We start from the raw sequence: 23,799 nt of genomic DNA, 5'->3' as shown, positions 1-23,799 counted from the left end.
ACGGTAGCCGAGCGGTCTAATGCATGCACTGTCTTCGCTCGCTCGGAAGACGGGATCGTGGGTTCGAATTCCACTCAAGGCATGGATATTTGTGTGCGTTTTTCTGTGTTTGTGTACAGGTAGAGGCCTTGCGACGAACTGATCACCCGCCCAAGGAGTCCTACCGTATGTCTAAGATCTAGTAAGCCGAAGTGAAACGTAAGGGTTTCATGGAGGTAGGCCTAGGCCCAAACGAGGGCTGTAGCGCCAATGAAAACAAAAATTACATGAAGAGAAAATGTCTGAAAAGGAGCAGGAGATTGAATATGATTCCATTACGACGAACTTAATAATTTGTACTCTTCACCATATATTACTGCAGTGATCAAATGAGGTAGGATTGGTTGGGCGGGGCATGTACCATGCACGGCAGAGATAAGAAACTCGTATAGAAATTTAGTTTTAAACCACGAAGGGAAGCTGCCATTTTGGACGCTTAGACATAGATTGGCGGATAAGAGATTTCAAGTTGATCTCAGAGAAACAGGATGTGAGGGTGTGGGCTAGATTCAGATGGATCAAGATAGGGTTCCATTGCAGTCTCTAATGGACACACAAATCAATCTTCATAATATGCAGAGATCTGTTAGGTTCTCAGAAAGGAATATGCTTTATGGAGGCAAATAATCAAATGAAGAACTCTGATAACATAATGTGAATTTAATATTAATAATTATTTCGCGTGTACAAAGCAAATAAAAAGTGCGGTACGGAGTGGAAAACCAATGTTCATATGAGACTAACGTTTAAACTGGCGTGCTCTCAGTAGCTCATTTCTTTACCTAGACCGACCTTCAAAATATCTACCACATTTTCATTTACTAGTGTCTTCACGTCAATGGCCCACAGGAAGTCAAAGTGATTGAAGTCACTGTGTTTTACCGTGGAGTATGTAACTGGGCCTGGTAGGCTCTGACGCAGGAGACCGGCATCCTGAAACACGGGAAATACACGTTACACAATTTTGATATTGCCTCTCCATTTCATCGAGCCTTCTAAAATTCAGTGAAGACACTTATATCAGTTGCACATGTAAGTTGTTATAACTATTATTAAATTCGTAGAAGAAGGGACTGGTTTATTGTACCAATATCCAAAATTTTGGACTGGAAGCGACAATATCCTCTCTCTGTCTCCACAGGGTCTTGTACTGAATCACCAAGTCTTTAACGCTCAAAGCATTCGTTTTAATATCTTGGGTCATATTAAAATATAGGCCGTAGATGGCACAATAAAGTCTTGTAATAATACAAAACTATAATTTTCCCTGTGGTTCTGTATGGGTGTGGAACTTGGTCTCTGGCATTAAGGGAGGAACATAGACTGAGGGTGTTTGAGAACAGGGTGTTGAGGAGAATATTTGGACCGAAGAGAGATGAAGTGACAGGAAGTTGGAGAAAACTGCATAATAAGGAGCTTCATAACGTGTACTCTTCTCCAAGTATAATTAGAATGATCAAGTCAAGGAGGATGAGGTGGGCAGGTCATGTAGCATGAATGGAGAGACGAGGAATGTGTATAGGATATTGGTGGGAAAGCCAGAAGGAAAGAGACCACAAGGAAGACCAAGACGTAGGTGGGTGAACAATATTAGAATGGGTCTTAGAGAGATAGGATGGGATGGTATGGATTGGATTGATGTGGCTCAGGATAGGACCCAGTGGAGGGCTCTTGTGAACACGGTAATGAACCTTCGGGTTCCATAAAATGCTGGGAAATTCTTGAGTAGCTGCAGAATTGGCGGCTCCTCCAGAAGGGCTCAGCTCCATGTGTAAGTAAGTATGTAATAAGGCTACGAGTATGATAACTGAGAAGAGTGACTGGTTAAGGACTAGATGATAAGAGTTGGATTATAGACAGCGACGGTCAGTCTTCTGCTCACTGTCTTGTTCAGAATGGGCCACCATTCTTCCGTCCAGTGGGTACCGAGGTGAGGTGTAGTCCCGTGTATCAGCGTCTCAAGTGCATCTTATACGCCGTTATGGTAACTTTACTTAAGTTGCATAGCGGTCCAAAGATATCCATTATAAGCTTTCAGCAAATATTTTTGTTAGCTGTGTATTGCATAGACATGGAACGACTACGTGCTACATCCCAAACTGTACTCTAAAAACGGCTCTTTTTTATTTATAATCGGCGTGACCCGATTAATAGCGGAATATTTAAAGTCCTGTGTTTATTTGGTTAGGATTTCTATGACTGCACTGTGGTAGCAGAAACCGCAAGCTCCCCGCTTCTAATGCTGAAGACTACAATTGAACAGGGGCATGAATCAGTTCCATCCACTTCTCAACCATTAGAGCGTATTTGTCCAAGATTAATTTTAATGTTAGCCTTCCATCTCCTTGATAGTCCTTCAAATGAAGTTTCAAAATAATTTTCCCGCCAAAATTTTAAACATTTCCTGTCTCCTCCATTTTAGCCCCATCCAGCCCCATCTAGCTCCATCCAGCCCCATCCAACACCATCTAGCCCCATCTAGCCCCATCCAGCCCCATACAGCCCCATCGTAGCTTCGTGGATTTAGTAACACCAGGTGACCTGTACATGTGACGAAGTCGATGTATCTACTTCAACTTCATCCTTCTTATGTACAGATATTATTCAGAGAAGTCTGTTTTCACGAGTTTGTAATTTGTACTCTTCTCTCAAAGCAAAAGATGAGAGTTTACACCATAAAGACCAAGTGACAAAATTACTATTTTGTTTTTGAAAGTAGGCGAGTTGATAAAAATTTTCCGAGTGATAGCAAAAACCGACAGACTGCTGGCAGAGTACAGGCAGTGTTGAAAACAAGTGTGCCCATAAGGTAATATTTGCTTTGGATATAGCCTAATTGTAGGTAATATGTACTTGTGAAATTAAATCTAGAAATGCCTTGGCAAAAGCTGCATTTAGCAAGAAGAAGAATCTTTTTACCAGCAAATTGGACTTAAATTTGAGAAAGAAACTAATGAAATGCTACATTTGGAGCATAGCTTTGTATGGAGCTGAAACTTGGGCACTTAGGGCAGTAGATCAGAAACACCTGGAAAGCTTCGAAATGTGGTGTTGGAGAAGGATGGAGAAGATCAGTTGGACCGATTATGTGAGAAATGAAGAAGTGTTAATTAGAGTCAGTGAGCAGAGGAATATCCTACACGAAATAAGAAAACGGAAGGCTAATTGGATTGGTCATGTTTTACGCAGAAACTGCCTTCTAAAAGAAGTTATTGAAGGAAAGACAAAGGGGCAGATAGAAGTGACCAGAAGACGAGGAAGAAGACGTAAGAAGATGCTGGATGACCTTGGGGACAGAAGAGGATATTCTCATTTGAAGGAGAAAGCTCTAGATCGCATTAAGTGGAGGAACTGTTTTGGAAGAGACTGTGGACCTGTCGTCTGACAGATTACTGATGAATGAATGAATAAATCGTCAAGTGCGAAAAACTGTATACTTGACACGAAGATACTGTTGCCTGTACAGTTAGTATCACGACGTGGCAAGAGCATTGAAATATTTCTTACTATTTTTTGCCTTGTCGCAAGACAGAGAACGCCGGCCATATCCTCACTAGCACTTTGGTTACTTTGAAGGGTTTTTGGGTGCCAGCAGGAATTTAAAACTTCTATGATGAATCATAATTGCTCACTGTTGATGTGAATGTAACTTACATTATGATTTCCGCTTGTGAACCCGATCTGTGTACAGTGCCCAGGAGACCTACTCTTTTGTGTTCGGAAATAGGAGCGGTTGTTGCTTTCTAGTGTGAGAAATGGTGATTTCTCTAAGAAAATTAGCCCTCTTATTGTCCATTAGATATCCTACATGAGACACTACAAGCTAGAACAATAGTTTGAAAACTATCTGATATGCAGGAATGTAAAGGTTATTCATAAAACAGTACTTTCAATTCTTTTAATTTTCTTACTTCCGTAGCTTATATCCAATTCTGAGGCCGCTATACATTGTAACCGTATTAAAATTATCTATCTTACCGAAAGTTTGACCGCCTTTATAACCAATACCAGGGCAAGTGATGATGCACTAAAAGATTCACTCACCTCTGGCGTCGCTAACCAGTCATTTTGACCAACAATCAGGCTGACGGGCGAAGTGATCACAGCAAAATTGTAGTCTGGAGGCTTCGTGTTTCCATACTTCAATAAATTCCTCAAGAATCCATAGTCGTACTGCCTGAAGAAGCCTGGAACGAAATATCGTTTTGAGCGATTGTAAACAAGTCGTTTGCACGAAATGCGAAAGGGCCATGCAGGTGTGAACTCTAATGCTCTCACTGTTTAATTGTTAGTACACACTTTCCAAAATAAAATATTTCATAAATATCTCTAGACGTGTTTGTAATCTTTCAGCTCATCAAATGTGCTCAGTTACAATAACTGATCAATTTATTCACTCACGGAGCTGAGCCCTTCTTGAGAAACTGCCAATTGTGCAGCTACTCAAGAATTTCCCAGCATTTTATGGAACCCGAAGGTTCATTACCGTGTTCACAAGAGCCATCCACTGGTCCCTATCCTGAGTCAGATACATCCAATCCAAATCATCCCATCCTATCTCTCTGAGATTCATTTTAATATTGTCCACCCGCCTACGCCTTGGTCTTCCCAGTTGCCTCTTTCCTTCCGGCTTTCCCACCAATATCCTATATGCATTTTTCTCCAACTATTCGTGCTACATGCACTGCCCACCTCATCCTCCTTGACTTGATCATTCTAATTATACTTGGAGAAGAGTACAAGTTATGAAGCTCCTCATTATGCAGTTTTCTCGGAACTCCTGTCACTTCATCTCTCTTCGGTCCAAATACTCTCAACACCCTGTTCTCATACTCCCTCAGTCTGTGTTCCTCCCTTAATATCAGAGATCAGGTTTCACACCCATACAGAGCCACAGGCATAATTATAGTTTTGTATATTCTAATTTTTGTTTTTTAGACAGCAGACGAGAAGACAAAAGGTCCCAGACTGAATGGTAGCAAGCATTACCCGAGTTCATGTCATGTTTTCAAAACATCTGCTACCTAATTTTTTTAATTCGTTTAAGGGGGGGGGGAGTCCAACTGGGTCCACTCGGCACGGCGGCCACTGATTGGCCTATCTGCTACCTATCCTTATGTCCTGATACTTCCCTGCATTCTGGTGACGAGACAGTAACAATCGTATACTTAGTTTTCTCTATATTTACTTCTAGACCAACCTCCTTACTTGCGTCAATTAGGGTCTGCGTGTTTTTCTTTATGGTACCTACATTATTAATGATCAATTATAAATAATAATTTTTTCGACACTGAAAATGGAGGGGATATGTTCCTCCGAATCTTCTATTGATTTTCATCGGGCTTCATGGCGTTATTTCCAAAGAGATAGAACTATTCATATTTCGAGCTATTTCTGCATTGAGTTTTGTTCAGTTTAGAGAAAAGTCATCTAACATTAATTATATGTGTTTATGAGGACTAGTAACTTTCGTACTATTTTCGGGCTCCTCTACTGAATGTCACAAAATTGTGCTTCGAAATCAAAATATTACATGACCAAAAGAATATGACGTAATAGTGACGTCTGGGTTACATGAAAGTCTGTCGAAACTTTCGAAAATCATTACATAGAAAAAATCACTCAGCATCCTGAGGATAAAGCTGAGCGGCAAGTAGGAATGGCTGCACGAAAGCAGTATTTTCATCCTGAAAGCCTGCGTTGTTCATCAAACTATTAGATGATCAACGTTCTGTATATTTTATGGCCTCTTAGAATCATTAAAAACAATAATGAATATCAGTCAGAAATTTCTTTTTGTGAATATGACAACAATTACTCACTTCGTTTAACATTCTCATAAAATGCAAAGAGGATGGAGTTTGTCCCATTTAGGCTACTTTACTTTTAAGCCCGAGGGAAATGTGTGGGACTTGTCATGAGTCCTTGTCGACACTCAACCTCGTTACCAAGCAGTTCCTAAGCTAGACTAAAGCACTGAACCCCTGAGCGAAAGCTGCAACAGAAGAAAAAGGGCGGCCACACGGGGATCGTAATTTGTGCTCTTCATCACATACTGTTCGGCAGTAGCTGGAGGTGAATGGTCAGATTCACGCTCAGGCAGCTTACCCCTGGAGAGAGCCCCCCGGTACCCATTGGATAGGAGGCTGGGAGAGTCCCAGAACCAGTCTGGACGGCGTAGAGAAGAGAAAGTTCTTGACCCTATGGGGACTCCGACCCCTCGGTCGTCCAGCCAGTAGCTAGTCGCTCTACAAAGTAAATTTCATAATATATTTGGATTTTTTTGTTAAGGCCGTGGTGGGTAATAGCAAACAGACAGTTGCCAAATACACGACTGCGTCTCACTCACTCATGGAGTTGAGCCCTTCACGAGAATCTGCCAGTTGTGCAGCATACCTTCCCAGCAATGGAGCCCGAAGTTTCATTACCATGTTCACAAGAGCCTTCCACTGGTCCCTGTCCCATCGCCTACCATTAGAGTGATGAAATCGAAGAGAATTTGATGGGTAGGATATTTAGCATACACGAGTATGTGAAGTCCTGACTTTCCTTCGCGAGAAATACAAATTCACATAGGATATCCCGTTTGCCACATGAGGAGACCTCCTGCCCTTTCCGCAAACTTGGAACTTATTAGACCGCAGTGATTCACTTATCGTGGCTGTCAACTCATATTGCTGCGAATTTTATACTAAGTTAGATCATGAATGTGAGGCTTATAAATATTTGTAAATCCCAAATTCACAATCATTATACCTTCCATAATGTCTTTTTTCAGTGTAAATATGCATGCAAAAGATATTGTCACGTGTCACTGTGACTAAGAAGCTGGTTTAGATTGGTAGTTGGATTTATTGGATAGTTACAGGTCGTAACTACAAATAATTATAACAATATTGCTGATTTATACAATTTACATCACTTCATACTAATCTTATCAGTCTATCTGCATCAGTCCTCATGGAGTTATAACAGAGGAACTATAAAAGTTTCACTAAATCACACACTCGCAATATCACTGTGCTACAGCACATATAAAGTCTCCAAATTACACGTTAAATCTTCACAGCCTGGCTTCTTGTATACTTCAACTATGAACTTCCCGTGGCTCTATCCTACCGAGAACTGACTCGTCCCTGAACTGAACGAATTCTGTCACTTATATAGCCGAGGAACGGACACGCATCACAGGAAACATATGTCACATGACCACCACCCACTGCTTCGTGACGTCACCGCGAAGACGGAAAAATACATCCTCATCTATTATTGCGTGTCGGACAGTGTTTACAGAGCCGTTGCCTGGCAACGCGTTGAATAAAACCGTTAAGATATTTTCGAAGAATCTAAATTTAGTCGCACGTACCTGACCTCATGAGTTGTCCATAGTGTGCCCAAGCTTTTAAAGAAGACCCCGCAGGAAAGTAGGTGAAAATTATCGGCAACATAGTCTGCAAAAGAAATATATGGGTTATGCTATTTGCTTGCCATGTAGAGACTAACCGGTTTTTTCTTGTATTACAAAACATGAATATAACTCCCAATGTTCTTACATGTACCTGTTACAGCATAACAATTTCCACACTCCGTTTCTTGCTGTGAAGAACTGTGATCTCTTAGGCAACTGATGTATAGCATTCTGTTAATTACTTTGAGCAAAAAGGAGTGGCCTATTTCTGCAGAATTGCTTTAGAGTGACAGACCACAAGATTGTCAGTAATATTGGCCGTCAGTATTCACTTAAAAGTTATATTCACCAAACTGTTTGGCGATCGAAAATAAAGTTGTGTCTCTAACGCATTAAGTTTGAGGCTGTCATAGTTGTGTAAATAGGACTCGTGGAGAATTTCCATGGCCTTCGTTTAAATTTCGTGGTGAGTGTGGCTAGCAGACTGAAGGGCATATGTGTGAGATTCCTTGAAGAGCAGAGGCTGTTTGACATTTCTTAACATTGGGTGTTTTTCCTAAATTACTATCTTAACCTTATTTGAAGGGAGAGTGACGGAGCTGCAGTCAAGGTTCTCAGTTACGTCTCTACATAATCCTCAACTCACTGACGTACAGCTGGAATTCCTTGGTTCGGAAAGCAGAATTATTTGGCGGCTGAACACCTCTGTCTGTTTAATAGACAAGGGCAGTACCGTATTTGGATTATGAATTCCACAAGCCTCACGTTTCAGAATGAACGTGGAAAGAACCAGAAGATACGTGCATACGTACTTCAGCTGAATGCAAGCGAATGTTAAATATATCCTGCTCGGAAAATATTTCTGATTTGAACACACTTGAATGTGAAATAGAAGTTTCCACTTTATCTGCAAATATTAGTGACGTAATTAAATTGCATTCTCATCGACATGAATGTAACAGACCTGTCATCTAACCAGTCCTTGTGGATGAAGTCTGCATAGGCGTTTTTTTAATATTACAAGAAAGATAAATATATTTGAAAGTATATTTCGTGTGTTTCTGGGCATTATCCGCCATCCTGTTGTTGTTTAAAACACAATATTTCGGACACTGGATTCTGCCTCCGTCTTCAGGTGGAACCTGCTCAGTTGGGTTCAATCGATAGAGCTAGAGAGAGGGACTAGCTCTATCAATTTAACTCAACTGAGTATATTCCACTTGAAGACGGAGACAGAATTCAGTCTCCGAAACATTGTATGCTTTAAATAAAAACACGAGGATGGGTAATATTCAGAAATACAATAATTGTACTAATACACCATCGTCACAAACGTTTAGATATTTTGTATTTTCAAAAGTATGAAGTGTTCTTATCAGTCCTTGGTACGACATTTCTGAGAGAAGGCAGACCAGGCAATAGTTGCATGTATGTAGCCTAAATCATATATTGTAATTATTTACGCTGTCTTTTGGTATATGACATTAAGTTGTTTAAGTGTGAAGTACAGTTATATCTGTGAACCAACTCCATCACATGAATGTAAAGGTACAGAGGCGTAAGGCTCTAAGCATCGTCAAACTCTAAATGAGATGATGCAAGGTGGCTTCAATATTCGACCGTTTTGACCCGCGACAAGAAGACTTAGTTATTAAACCCAGTTGTTCGGAAAGGATTCGTTTAAAAACTGACGGACAGTGTTCCAGAACTGTGGGAGGTTTGGGGGCTGTATCCTGTTGCATCACAAGACAACTGTGGCACTGTGTAGTTTTCTAACATGTCCAGGTACGAATGACTTTTCACGGTTCCTTCCTGAAATAAAGCATTCCAGTGACGGGATATGCCATCATGTCACGCCACACGGTAAACTTCCGTGTCTCCCACTTCATGTTCCATAATTTATTGTGGTGGCTGACTACCCCAAATCCTGCAGCTATGTCTGTCCACGATACTGTTCAACTGGAATGTTGACCCATCATAAAGACACGCAGATTCCCGGAAAGTCTCATCGCTGCGAAATTTCTGCAGCGTATCTAGTTCTCCTCCTACAGCCAGCGTCGGCTGGTTTGGTGTGCTGCCAAAGACGCAATTTGTACGCACGTAAGAAGTTTCTGTACGTCATGAACTGTGGAGTGGGGAAGCTGCCCTTGCCTGCACGCTGTGAGAGCGCAAACGGCCTAAGCAGAACCGCTTGTCTAATGCGCTCATCGTCTTCGTTGGACGTCCTTCGACGACCTGGCAGGTACTGATATTTCCAGTTTGTCATGGGCGTCCACCAGACTTCTTAACGGTGATGTAATTTGGTGTTGAATCTCCATGCAATAACCAGAACCGTCGCTACCATTGCTAGTGGTTCAAGGTGAAGGCGTGTGCATGGACGTTGAGACCAACACGAACAAAATGTGGAACTTAAGCCACCGAGTGGCGAGATGGTTTCCTCTTTACAATACATCTTCTTTAGTTTACTCTTTTTTTTTCCATACCTTGATGTAACTAAAAGCTGAGGACAGATTTTGGGCACGAGTTCCACATACCTAAACTAGAAAATATGCCCCATTTCAACATGTATCCGGAAACATTTAATTTCAGAGTTACAGCTGAAAGAGTTACATGTGATCAAAATGTCCTCCATGAGATTCAATGCACGCTTCGACATGTCCCGACATTGACTACCGTATCCGTTCAAAGACGCTGGGTTAGATTCGGATAGTCTGACAGGCATCCAAAATGCGATGGTGAAGCGTCCCTTCGTTGTCAACAGGAGCTGCATACACAACGGGCTTTAGGTGTCCCAAGAGGTAAAAATCGAAAGGATTGAAATCCCACGAGCTTGGAGGGCACGGAGTGGGTGCTTCTCTACCTGTCCCGATCGTGATAGTGTTACTGAGAACAGCGCGCACAGCGCGGCTAGAGTGAATGGCAGTTGCAGAGGCCACGACAATGTTCTTTCACCTATAAACAAAATTGTTTTCGGACACATGCTGATGGGGATAATTTTTCTTGTTTTGGTGCGTGGAACTCATGACAAAATTTGTCTGCACCTTTCAGTTACATTCTGCATAAACCGATAAATATGCATCGCTACGTCAGTAATAATAGAACTTTGATCAACCGAATATATATCATAAGGTTTTCCTAATAAGTAAGGAATTTAATTGTTATGATTTTAAGTAAAGACCGCGAGTTGAAGGGTGCTCTCTCTTATATATTCATAGGTTCCCTCGCGCAAGTTTATGCAAGCAAACACACATAAAACTTAAGCTTATCGACTCTGTTTTGTCTGAGTGCATTAGGCAGATGATTCAGTAAAGCTAGGGTAGGCCTATCTATAGCCTAATGTTTTTGGGTACTGAACTGTAATTTAGGGATCCTGGCAGGTTTGAAACCGTAGCACCAAGGGTGGAGCATCCTGTTTTTGGTCTCTTACAGCAGACCCGTCGTATCTATGTATATATGCATGTACTGTGTATACACCTTGCAGACTACACGTCTAATTGAGATACTGTACGAAATACCGGGCAATGTTTAGAACTGTAATCCACAGAAGAGTTACATAGTCCGTAATATTGTCGCGTGTTTGCTAGCAACGCGACGAGAAACTGCGTGGGTTCTCGGATTTGAAGGAATCTTTATTGGACAATCCATTTTTCATTCATATTTTCAGTTATTCTCCGCTTATAACGTCCTTTAAACGTTTCTTCTCCAGTGTTACAACATTTCTCGCACCGCTATTCTGGGTGAAGTGTCTTCTGCTCGGCTCGGAGCTCAATTGTCCTTGGTCCCTTGTCGGATACGAACTCATTCATGCTAAAGTCGAATACAGACTATGCTGGTCTCAAGTCAAAGTCAGAGTCATATTGCGACTGACGATCAGTCAGTCAGTAAGTCTTGGTATCGAGCACCCTCCTGGGACTCATGACAAGATATTTATTGCTCCTCGACTGTTACCGTCTTGATTCTGTGGGGCGCCCTCTCTGACGAGAGGATGGGTCTGGCTTTTGTATATGCTGCTGGCCCTTGCCAGCGCAGTGTTTCTTGGGTCCTAGTCCCTTGGGACTTGCGACCATATTTTACTGTCTCAGAATTGAGACTTCCCTTTTCGTCGCCTCCTACGACTCGCAGGGTCACGGTGGAGGTATTCGACCCCGCCTCCACACGGGGTATACTCGACTAGGTTCCAGCCGTAGCTCTCGGCTTATGTAGGTGTTCTGCGGACCGGTATGCTGGTCTCTGTCCGACGTTGAACTCTTATAATATACCCTCGGACTGAATAGGGAATACTTTGTCGAAGGGTTAATTTCGCCCGCTGCTACTCAATGAACGTCTGCCTCAAACAATTCGTTTGTAATGGTCGAAACTCCACGGTTAGACTTTCATTTGCGGGGCAACGATTTCATAGGTTTCGCTGCCTAGGAATTGCTAGCCATTGTATAGCAATGGATGCGTTCTGATTCCAAATATTCTGGCCGTAGGCGGCACCCTACAATTTTATCGTAAAAAAATGAATTTATTAAAAATTAGAACATACAATGAGCTATAGGGCTGTATAATATTTCGGTAACTATAAGTAGCCTATAAGGGGCACGCAGTAGCGTAGTTGGTTGAAACACTATGCTACAAGCCTGAAGGTCGCGAGATCGAATCCTGATGAGGTGGATTTTTCAATTGACCTAATCCTTCCAGCCGCACTATGGTCCCGGGGTCGACTCATTCTCTAACAGAAATGAGTAGCAGGAATATTCTTGGGGGTAAAGGACCGCCGGAGCGTAAGGCTGACAATCTCGCCGCTATCTGTGAGCCGATTTTCTGGAAAATGTGGGAGCCTCAACATCTCACAGCCCTATGGGCCTCCGCGGCCTGTTACAGGGATACGTTTACTTACTTACTTTTTAAATAGCCTATAAACAGAGTTCAGTGACACAGAAGGGACTACAGATGATAGAAGATTTATGTATCCTTCGTAATTTATTTAATGACGCTTTCTCCATTGTGCAGGTTGTATAGAGCCGACTGGAAGATTAATTTTGAAATGGAAAGGCTTTGGAATATAAGCATTGTGAGTATTCTAAGAAACATTTTTTAGAAAAGTCATACAAGATCTCGAAATAAATGGCACTTGAGCCTAGAATTAAAACCAAGACCTTCAGAATATGGAGATGGAGTTCTGATAACAAATTTGAGACACTTCGTTAGTTCGTGTTAGGCGCAGTAAACGAATACTGTGCACTCATTTATACTAAGCACTTATGCATATATTACGCCAGGGCTTGATTCATTTTCTGCAAAGAATATGCACGCAGGAGGGCAGAGCGGAAGCAGAGCAGTGGGGTTTCTAGAATAAACTGTTCAGTCCGTCCGAATATTTTCTTGACTGTGGAACCATCTGCGGATTATAGTGACCGCGCGGTCTAAGGCATGAAATGTCTTCGCCCGCTGCAGCACTGGGATCGTGGGTTCGAATCCCTCTCAAGGCACGGACGTCTGTCTGCGTTTACTCTGTGCCTGTGTTGCCCTGTGGAGGTAGCGGCCTTGCGTCGGGCTGATGCCCCGTCCAAGGAGTCCTACCAACTGTCTAAGATTAAGAAATTGAAGTGGAACGAAGCGTTTCACAGATACCCTATGCTCCAAATGGGAGCAACAGAAAATAGATAGATAAATAAATAGATAGATAGGGGACCACCTAGCACACAGTGGGTACCAAGTGGTTTGGACTCATCTACAAGCCTGAATGACGTAGAGGGAGGAAAAATAATTTTGCCTTTAATTTGTGAACATACCGGGTAGCGGCTGCTTAGCCGTGGAAGCGACGGCGTTTTCTTAGGCTATGTTCTTCGACAATTCTAGGCGCTGTCTTTGCTTGGCTGTTCTTGCTTTCACGGCACTTACCTGATTAATTTGATTAGAGCTGAAACCACCAATTTGGAATATGATGTTCGTGCAGAGCCCCTGCGTAATGGCTCCCGTCTTGCAAAGCGTTCGTAACGGTCCATTGACATATTTCGTGTTGGAAAAAAATGGTCGATTATATACTAATTCGGTCAGCAGCTGAAACATATAAAAGTAACGCAGATAGATCATTCACAGCTGTTGTATCGATCTTGATCTCAGTGAACTATTCTGTACCCACTTCAACTAATGACCAAAAGTCAAATTTTTTGCTCTCTGCTTGAGGTTAAAAATCATCTCTCCAGTAGTTCATGGTTACTAGATTCGGGCCACAGGATAGCACAGAGATCGTCTAGAGGCGTCAACTGACTTACTAACTCCAGAAGATCTCTGGAAGCTGAAATTATTTAGAGGAAAGAAAAATTCTCGACCATCATGAAACCCAAAATTTCATAATTGTATTTACAAAATCCTACCACTGACATTTATTCAGAATCAGAACGATAATTTAATCGAAAAATTCATATCCACTTTAATGTTATTCCCCTGTCTATGCCTAAGTCTTCTAAATGAACTCTTCCTTGAGATCAAAAAAGGTAAAGCTGTCCCTGTAACAGGCCCTGAAGGCCCATATGGTTGTGAGACGTCGAGGTTCCCATATTTTCTCTAGACAATCGGCTCAGGATGGCGGTGAGGCTGTCAGCCTTAGGCGCCGGCCGCCCTTCGCCCTCAGGAAGATTCCTGGTACTCATTTCTGTTAAAAGCTGGGTCGACCCCAGGCCCATAGTGCGGCTTGAAGGATTAGGCAAACTGAAAAAAAATCCACCTCATCGGAGCNCGACCTTCCGGTCTGTAGCATAGTGCCTCAACCAACTACGCTACCGGGTGTCCCCCCCGCCCCTTCCTTGAAATCAATTGTCTCAAATTTTGAGACTCTTTTGGTTTAATAATTAAATCGGTGTTAATTGTACAGTACAAATTGTAAATTTCCTCTTTATGTACTCGTGTCCCTTCTCGAGTAACTGTTTATTCTTACTCGGAAACCACGGATTTTGGCCTAGGGACTGTCCCGGTTTAGGATTAATTCTGAAGCAGCCTACCCTTACAGCATTTGATATTGTAGCATATAGGCCCGTTGCTAAGTAATGATCCTTTAACAACGGCGTTGCTAGGTAATGAACGCAACATTTTCGTAACACTCACCATAGGAGTGACTAGAAAGCGATGTGCTCTACGCCCGCAGTAATTGTAAACTACAGACGCATCCTCTTGCCAGAGAGGATGTTACGCAAGGGCTACGAAAACAAGTATTCAGTTGAAAAAAAGAAATTGCTGGTCTTGAGTCTCAAGGGACTCTTCGCCAAGACGAGCTGACTGGAGGTAAACCGCCAGTCGTAAAATAACTCTGATTATGACTCTGTAGGGAGAGGTGTTTTCTATGCAGTCCGTGCCGATATGTTGTTAGCAGGACAGGTCTAACTTTTAATTAGTTGTGAGAGAGTCGAAGGCCAGTAAGGACGTGAACATGGAAGCTGAGGGAGGTATGACTTTGGGAGCCATTACCAGGCGAAAACCGGTGAAGATACAGCAAATTGAGAATACTTAGTGCGTGCTGTAGTGAACTGCAGAGTGCGTGAATTAGCGATATCGCTATAGCTACTTGTAGTTACGATTTGTAAGTGTACAATAAATCCAATTACCAATCCAAAATCCGGCTCTAGTCACTAATTCACGTGACAGTATGTGACCTTATAGGGTAATCAACGCATTACAAGGTCTTTAGCCACACTGAAGAATACAATGTAATGCAGACACATGGAAACATACGTCCAGTTCTGTCTTCTTATTCAAGTGGCTGAAATCTCTGCAAGTCTCCAGTTCCATGGTGACTCTTGGGGGGGGGGAAGAAGGAGCTTTGCTTANGAAGGAGCTTTGCTTATTTGTAAAGTTTCCAGGCTTTTCCCCCTCATCATTTTGACAAGAATAGTGTGGAGATGAAGACGTTAGAAAGATCTGAAGAAGTGGCTTGAGACAGGGGCCGCGGAATATTGATTTTCTGAAGATTGCCGAACTGAATATTTCCGAAAAATAATTCTGATGACTTTGTCAGCAATGGGGCTTAAGTTTGATTAATTTAAATCGTGAGGACTACTTGAGAAGCACGTGTAGTAACTTGAGATTGAGAGTTATCTCAAATTTTGCTTAAAGACCGTGGGAAACCACGAAAACCTGAGTCGATATGGCTGGTCCTAGGACCTGCCGGAAGCATAATGACTTCTAGCCAGCAGTCCAGAAAACAAAAGGGTACTTGAGATTCCATAGAATTTCCCTAAGATGTGTGCTGTTGCTTTTGTGACTTCTGAGAACCTCAGAGTTCTGCACTTACCCCTTTGGGAGCGTACTTCGTTGCTACAGCGAAAAGAGACTTCGTGTTCCGCAGAAATGCCACAGGGGCCAGTGCAACCATGTGGCGGATCTTGGCATTGTACTCTGGTTTCAAGGACATGAGAACGTAGAACATGGTGGTACCCATGGAGTGACCCACGTAGTACATATCCGTTTGGTCTGTATAATGTAATATATAGTCTATTGCAGCGGGCAGGTCATACACGCCCATTTCATGCCAGCTGTAAGGAACAATACATATCAGAATACACAAAATTATAATTTTGCTTGTGCTTTTGTTTGGGTATGGAAATTGGTGTCTGACATTCAGGGAGGAACAGGGGCTGAGGGTATTTGAGAAAAAATGTGCTGAGTTGAATATTTGTACCGAAGAGGGATTAATTGGTAAGTGGCCGGAGAAAATTGTATAATGAGGAGGTTCGTAACTTGAACTCTTCTCCAAGTATAATCAGAATGATTAAGACAAGGAAGGTGGGATGGACAGGACACGCAGCACGCACGGAGGAGAATAAGAATGCATATATTGTTTTGGTGGGAAAGTCATGAGGAAAGAAACCACAAAGAAGACCTAGACGTAAGCGGGAGGATAATATTAAAATGAATCTCAGAGAGGTGGTTTGTGGCGGTATGGACTAAATTGATCTGGCTCAGGGTAGAGACCAGTTGAGGCTCTTGTAAACACGGCAATGAACCTTCGGGTTCCATAAAATAATGGGAAATTTTTCAGTAGCTATGCGACTTTAGGCTTCTAAAAAAGGGTTCAGTACCACGTAGTTAGGGACTAGGCAAAAGCCAAACTGAATATTCTTGCTCACAAGCCCCTTTCAAAATTACATGTTACAGTACTAAGAGGGTCGACGTTCCAGTCACGGAGGTCCATTCAGTATCTAAAGTGTTAGTATTCTCAGAATTAGTGTAACAACGAAACCTGCAGGATAATCGAACCCATAAAAGACGCTGGTCATGATGACGAAGTTACATGTAGTGAATGTCACATTTAATCAGCTAGATTTATAACCACAAATAAATTCCACAAAATTAATTTTCCATGCTGTCCTGTCGCATTGAGACCTGAAAACCCCTCTTGACCAGACCCGGGATCGAACCCGGGCCGCCGCGGTGGGGAGCCAGCAACTAACCGCTTGAGCTATGGTGCGGCCCGAAAATGTGCCTAAGTACGAGAGCAATTGGAATAAATTTAAACGAAACCTGCCGCGATATTCATATAACCGCCTGGCTAAGAGTTGCCGGTTTCGACGTGAGCGCTAGTGAAGGATGTTATCGTTCTGTTGACTGCAGGACGAAGGGGTGATGAGAAAGGGGTTGCATGTAAGGGCGACAAGGAAAAGGTTGCATATAGAGTCGATCAGTCTTATCGCCTTAAGTCATCCGACAACTTTCTGTTCTGTCTCTCCTTTACTGACAATCAGATTGTACAATCTATATGTCAATGTGCTGACTGGTGTACAATTTAATAACTATTTATTGTACACTCTTCTGGCGTGTGCGGAATAAACATCCAGTGATGTTTTCCTCAGTTCGTTAGATCTGATGGCCAACTTCTTTGAAGTCTTCGTTTTTCATGAGGTTGTAGTAGTGGTTGAAGAAGTGGGTTGGAGTGATTTTCTATTTTGTTGAAGTACTTGGTGCTGTTTTCTCGGATGACTTCTGTTACGTAAGGAGATTTTAGATCTGTATGTATGGTGTGGTTGGATATATATCATGGTGCGTTCGTGATGGTTCGGAGTATTTTGGAGAAACAGTTTTCAGTGTTCGGCACGGGCAGTGGTTGGTCAGATGTGTTGTTATGTATTCGTATGCGAGCAGGCGTTCGTCTGTTATACTGATATGTAAGTATACAATGTTATGCGTAGGCATTTGGAAGAGGGATTTTGGCAGATGTTGACAGTTTTAATTTAAAAAAATTAGTGAAAGTAGCGTGCCATGGGAATATCATGCCCATCCACGATCAAGATCACAAAGAGAAGAAAGATACATTACGATGAAGTAACCATACACTCATTTTCGAAACGTGTTCTTTGTGATTTTGATATATTAACAGAGATTTATTTATTTTACGTAGCGACTTATTACTGCAAAGCCAGCCACACTACATGCAGTGTAATCATATCTGTGTTGTATGTTACGCACCATTCATGTTTACGGTGAGCTGTTTTCTTTTTTTAAATACAATTTATTATACCTTCAGTTAGGATATGGGACATATTGGACTTCTGGGAACCAAAATTAAATTCACCCTCTAATATCAAATTTTGACAGCCATCAAATATAAGGACAGACAGACAGACAGACAGACTTGTTCTCCAGTTATGAATTCGTGGACTTCAAACATTTACGAAGAGTTGTATATTATTGAAATTTCCTTATTGTAAGAATCTTAAATTATATGAAAAGAACACTATGCATTTTCTGTTAGGTTATGTTTAGTATTGATCATGGATGGAAAACCGTACCCATGTAGCTGCCTACGGAAGGTCTTCTTTATGATGACAACAATTTTAAAATAGCCAGTAAAATTAATTAGGAAATAATATATTTTAACCGCTTATATACAACTGCACACGTATAAACTATTCAAACGCTGTATAGAATTATAAGGACTCTGTCCATCGTCTGGTATATATAAGACAAAAACCACAACGTTTCGGAGACTGGATCTGTCTCCGTCCTCAGGTGGGTGGGGCAAGATAGTTGGGCCCCTTAGAAAGAGCTAGTCTCAATCACTGACCATCGTCAGAATCCTTTAAGGTCTATTCTCAAACGCTGTTTCAGAACTTTTACATTTGTTTGGTAATTCACATGTCCAAGCAAAGAAATGTTATTGTCATAAAGCGGAAGTAACGTTATAAAAGTAACATGGCGCTGACTGCAGGTATTAAAATGTTGTGTGTAGATTTTATGTTGAATAATCTCGAAATAGAAAAATATCCATGTTATAATTTTCGAGATTCTCACAGAGGTTGTTATGAATAGTTGATCGTTTAGTATAAAACTCCATGTCGTCCGTTGAAGGTCAACCAACGCGTCGGAGGAACATGTCGCCTTCAATTTCGAAGAATAAGCCTAAGAAATCAGAGTGAAGCAGGTAGCAAGCAGAGGCGAAATGTTCCTACGAAACGTCGGTCGACTTTCAGCGAACTTAACGATGTCATCCCAGAAGATAGAATTCTTCAAGTCCCCATTTCTTTCCACATTCATATGTTCTTTGATTATTATACCGGGGATAATACAGCGGCATATCAACCTTTATTTAAAATTCAAAAGGGACGAAAATGTCCATAGACCCAACTTGTTCAGGTGATTATGTTTTCACAGTGGGAACTGAGTTTACCCTGTGGTAGCAGGCTCCAAGAATATTAAAGCTGTTGAATGCATACCAATAATTTAAACTTAATTTCTCTCATGTAGATTTGTGGCTTGCAACCTTTTACGTTTTCTTTTTTCTTATTTTTTTCTTTTTTCGAAAGCCATTACTGAACTTAACTTTGTGTATATGTACACAAACACAGTCTACAGTGCCGGTTTGTGTGCGGTTCCTGATTTAAACCCTCTTATTTCATATCCCGATTCCACTACTATTCGACATGGTTTCGGTCTGACAAGAGCCATCCTCATGTGTGGTTAAATCAAGAACCCCACAGGGAGCTGCACTGAAGATTGTGTTTGTGTATATACAGTATATACAAGTCATAAAATAGTGCAGCAGGATGTTAAAGTACAACATTATGAGCTTCACGTATCTCTTCCCCACAATTCAAATGCAAGCATCGGTACCGGTTCCTTTGTTTATTCAATTATTACTGGATTTACTCAGGCAACAAAGTAGGAAGCGACTGGCTACTGGCTTGACGACTAAGGGATCAGAGTTCGAGTCCCTATAGAGCCAAGAATTTTCTCCACGTCGTTGAGACCGGATCTGGAGCCCACCCAAACTTCTATCCAAGGGGAATCCGGAGCTCTTTCCCCGAGGATAAAGTAGCCGGGGCGTGAAGCTGACCACTTACTTCCAACTAGTACCGAGGTCAAGAAAATATGGATCTATAAATCCACTCCCCCATACGCGTTTATGGCGAAGTGCTTAACTAGTTAAGCACAGAGACAACTTTACCTTTCACCTTTAACAGAGTAGGAACTATATCCCGGAATGTATGCAGACCAGGTTAGGTTTCCTAGAGAACAGTGATCAGAGATCAGAAATTACATACCTGAAAGCCCAGAATTTTGAAGACGAAGGAGACAGACTCTGGTGTTTAGAGGAGTAGACGTTGCCTCGAGAGTTTCCCAGCCAAACGTCATATCCAGCATCCGACAGTAAATAAGCTGCATAAATCATTTACAAATAGGGTATATATCATTATATATTTTAGGTTAAATTACATTAAATAATCTATGATTATGATGAAGAACTGGGGGTAGGAATGATTTGGAAGGAAACAGTCATAGCATGTACCCAGGAACTCTTCTTGAAAGACTGGAAGAAATCCTCACAAACCTCATTCGGTTTCCAAGCAAAACGTGGGATGGATATCTATAGAATAAAAGTCAAAACGTTGCCCTTTACTAAACTATACGGCAATTTTTTAAGTACGCCGACATACAATTTACATGCCAATTAAGGGAATTCGATTCAGTTGGAAAGGTCAGGGACTTAACTTGAAGTTTACGTTGATGATGTATTCTCTCATTGAGATACTTCAAATTGCTAGAATTGTGATGATGTTAACATTGGTATTCTGTGAAATTATAGGAGTGTGTATAAGTGGTCAACTTATGGTAGCTGTAATGTCAGGCTTATTTATTATCTTTCCATCCACGTGAATTATTTATTTCAAAGACGTTAAGTTGCTGAATAAACACTGGCATGTTTCGACATCATTAGGCTTTTGTCATCACCATGTATTTTCTGACACGACGAAATTTCAGGCTATCTAAAAAAGTACGGAATTTCCTGATCTCTCACAGAACTCTCAATTTTCTGTAAGTACACGGTACCACGGAANCACGGAATTAATTAGGTAGTTAATGATAATGCCTTTTTTCCCCCCTTGGCACTACAGCCCCAGTGGGCCTAGGCCTACCTCCATGAACTTCTCCGTTCACTTCGGTTTTTCTAGATCTTACACATTCGGTAGGACTCCTTGGGCGGGTGATTAGCTCGTCGCAAGGCCTCTACCTGTACACAAACACAGAGAAACGCACACACACAAACTAAACATCCATACCCTGAGTGGGATTCGAACCCACGATCCCGGTTTCCAAGCGAGCGAAAACAGTACATGCCTTAGACCGCTCAGCTACCGTGACCGGCGATAATGCCTTCTAATGCTAGTAAATTAAGACAAATCTGCCTCCTGGTCTATCTTGTTTGTCTGCATAGCTCGTTAGCTATGTGATGGCACAAAGCTGCGTGAAGGGGAAACATTACAGCGGAGGGTATAAGCCCGTTACGAGCCATTCCAAATGGAAAGAAGACCTCTTCAGGGAACTGAAATGTCTACCCCTCACATCTACTTTAAGATAATATGGGATGGACTCGTCCGTTCCGTCCATACACGGAAGTGTCTTCTGTGAATGTGCCATCACAGTGTAATCGAGCTCTACCTAGTGATTTTCCTGGTCCCATGATGACCCAGTCCACAGAACTGCACAGGAGCCCATGCTGCAGGAAGACGACCGGCCTCGCTGTCTCTGTGCTGTTCGACAGGGGGCTATAAGGAATACGATGCATGGTGAGGATGTAGCCGTCATCTGTAACCACGGTGTGCGTCTCAGCAGGGTAACCGTGCTGAATGATTGGCGCCGGCTAAACAAGAAATTTGTACAAGATAACTCGGCCCCAGTACAAGTCTATGGTTGTCTTATCGCGGATGATGAAGTATTCGACTTAGACAACGGTAATGATGAGTGACGAACAAATAAGGAAAATATAAAATTAAGAAATGAAAAATACAAGGAAACAAGAAAACAATTTAAGTAGCAACAATAATAATTCAATGGTAGAGGTTTTTCCTTAACAATGCATAATTACCGTATTTACGCATGTATAGGCCGCACATTTTTTGCCAAAAATTCAGGAGGAAAACTGGGGTGCGGCTTATATTCGAAATATTCGAAATCACACTTCATTTAAAAAGAAATTATATTCATAATTAGTAATACAGGGTGTAATACTCCTGAAATAATATTCCAAGAATGTTTATGGTTGAAAATGGTAAAGAAGATGTAGTATGAAGTATGTATAATGCCTTTTCGACGACTTTTTACCATGGGTTTTATGTACGAGTAGATTGTAATAATGTACCTAATTATGTGGATCACCACACATTTTCCTGGAAAGAATTAGAGAGGGCTGCAAGTATAATAAAGCAATCAGATATTAGTCACTGAAACATGTATATAAAATACAATTAATATTATCCCCAAACAGAAATATTTATTTAAAATTTGGCTTTGTTAAATTGTACCGACATTATTCTGGTTACAATAATTTACGTAAAAATCTACGAAATTTATCATTGGTTTGTGCCTGCTCAGAATTAATCTGAAACAGCGAACTCTTTAGACATTTAATAAATTAGTTGGGTTTCGGCATCTAGCACAAAATGCGGACATAATCTATATCAGCCATTGGAGCTGAATATGAATCCGCTTACCACGACCGGACGGANTCGAAGTGTCTAAGGGGGTCCATACACGTACGAGTCTGGCTCGCGAGTCCGACTCGGCTCGGGTTCCAATGAGCCAAATTCGTCCGTGTGTGGTGAAATTAATCCCAGCCCGTCTCCTCGCCGGGACGGACTCGCGAGCCATACTCCTACTCGCCTTAAATCGAGAGTCGACTTCGATACATTGAAGTAAGTTAAACCACGATTTGATATCGAATGATGGAAATTACCACCGCTCGTTTATTCTACTCGGAATAGCAGAGAACACGGAAGTAGGTCCAGTGAACATATAGTGAACACTACTGTCAAATTCACGAATAGTTCAACGTACGCGTACTTCCATCTTGATACCGATATCAATTATTATTCCTTAATTTAGTTACCATTCTGATTTCAGCTGCAGTTCAGTGGTTATCGTTGGTATTTTAGTGAACCTGATCTCTCCAACCCTTGATAACAAACAGCCTTAAATGAATCCTTGAATTAACGTATTTCCAGTCAAATTTCCCAGGCATAAATATTAGAGAAAGCAGTCCNGAGCTGCAACTTCAGTCCATTGCTAGTCCACTTCTTAACGGCTGAATCATCTCCGTGTATGCCCGGTATATGTTGAGAACATAAAGTTACTAAAAAATACGAGTATAGTGTCCATTCCGAAAATTTCATCGTAAAGACTACGTAACACTGTATCACTCAGGCCCGATTACTAAAAGTGAACATGTTTAGATGACAAAGCTCAGTATTTATATACAGTAATCAACATGTACCCCACTCATAGGCTGTGATCTAATCCGGTATTAATTTTAGCTTGAGTTTCGGCCGGCGGTGACTAGCCACTGGTTGATATAAAGAACAAAGTCCCTTATCATTCAATGGTGTAAAACTGAGTATGTGAATCATCTCATGTGAAGGGTGTAAAGGTTAGATTTGAGCAGAAGTGTTGAATGAATGTCTCGTCTTCGAATATGACTCATTAATATCATATGTCTTGGTGATTATTTTACCTGTATTAAAATGGGAAACCGTTATACTGGTATACAAATACTGAGTTACAATGAACTGTACATGTTATTCTGGATATGTAAAAGAAAATAAAAGGCCTTTAGGTAAGGGCCTTGTACTTAATGTATTCGGAGCAGGATCCGATAGTTACATTTCGTGCTAGAGATACTGAAACTTTGGGATCTATAGCCAGAGAGATACGTACTTTAATTTATTATTAAATGTGCTGTTTGAACCTTACTAATCCTTGTCGGCTCCATCCTATGTTTGGTCTGTGTGATCTTCTCATTGGTTTTCCATCCAGATGGGTCTCCCGTTGTATGTAAACTTTGGTTACAATTGTTTTCCGTATTTTGTATTTTGCTGTTTAGA

At 41.5% G+C, this 23,799-nt stretch overlaps 1 protein-coding gene across 1 annotated transcript; it reads right to left on the bottom strand.

Moving 5' to 3' along the window:
- Positions 1–685: 685 nt before the first annotated feature.
- On the bottom strand, positions 686–23,237 carry LOC111867755 (lipase 3). The gene is made up of 9 exons (XM_023857887.2): positions 22,963–23,237; positions 21,804–21,808; positions 21,362–21,564; positions 19,966–20,080; positions 15,720–15,960; positions 13,334–13,492; positions 7,406–7,490; positions 4,084–4,226; positions 686–972 (listed from the first exon to the last, which is right to left on the bottom strand). The coding sequence occupies exons 1-9, from the start codon at positions 23,089–23,091 to the stop codon at positions 802–804; spliced, it is 1,251 nt and encodes a 416-aa protein (XP_023713655.1). The 5' UTR covers positions 23,092–23,237; the 3' UTR covers positions 686–801.
- Between the last annotated feature and the right edge of the window lie 562 nt (positions 23,238–23,799).

Source organism: Cryptotermes secundus, unplaced genomic scaffold (assembly GCF_002891405.2).
Source record: "Cryptotermes secundus unplaced genomic scaffold, Csec_1.0 scaffold116, whole genome shotgun sequence".
NCBI lineage: Eukaryota > Metazoa > Arthropoda > Insecta > Blattodea > Kalotermitidae > Cryptotermes > Cryptotermes secundus.
This window is presented reverse-complemented; position numbering and strand designations above follow the sequence as displayed.

Excerpts from the sequence above, each read along its gene's own strand:
- LOC111867755 (XM_023857887.2), bottom strand. The coding sequence starts at position 23,091 with ATGAAATTTTCGGAATGGACACTATACTCGTATTTTTTAGTAACTTTA. Across the intron at positions 13,493-15,719 it reads CGAAGTACGCTCCCAAAGGG|CTGCTGACCGAATTAGTATA; the intron begins GTAAGTGCAGAA and ends TATATGTTTCAG. Across the intron at positions 4,227-7,405 it reads TGGACAACTCATGAGGTCAG|GCTTCTTCAGGCAGTACGAC; the intron begins GTACGTGCGACT and ends ATTTCGTTCCAG.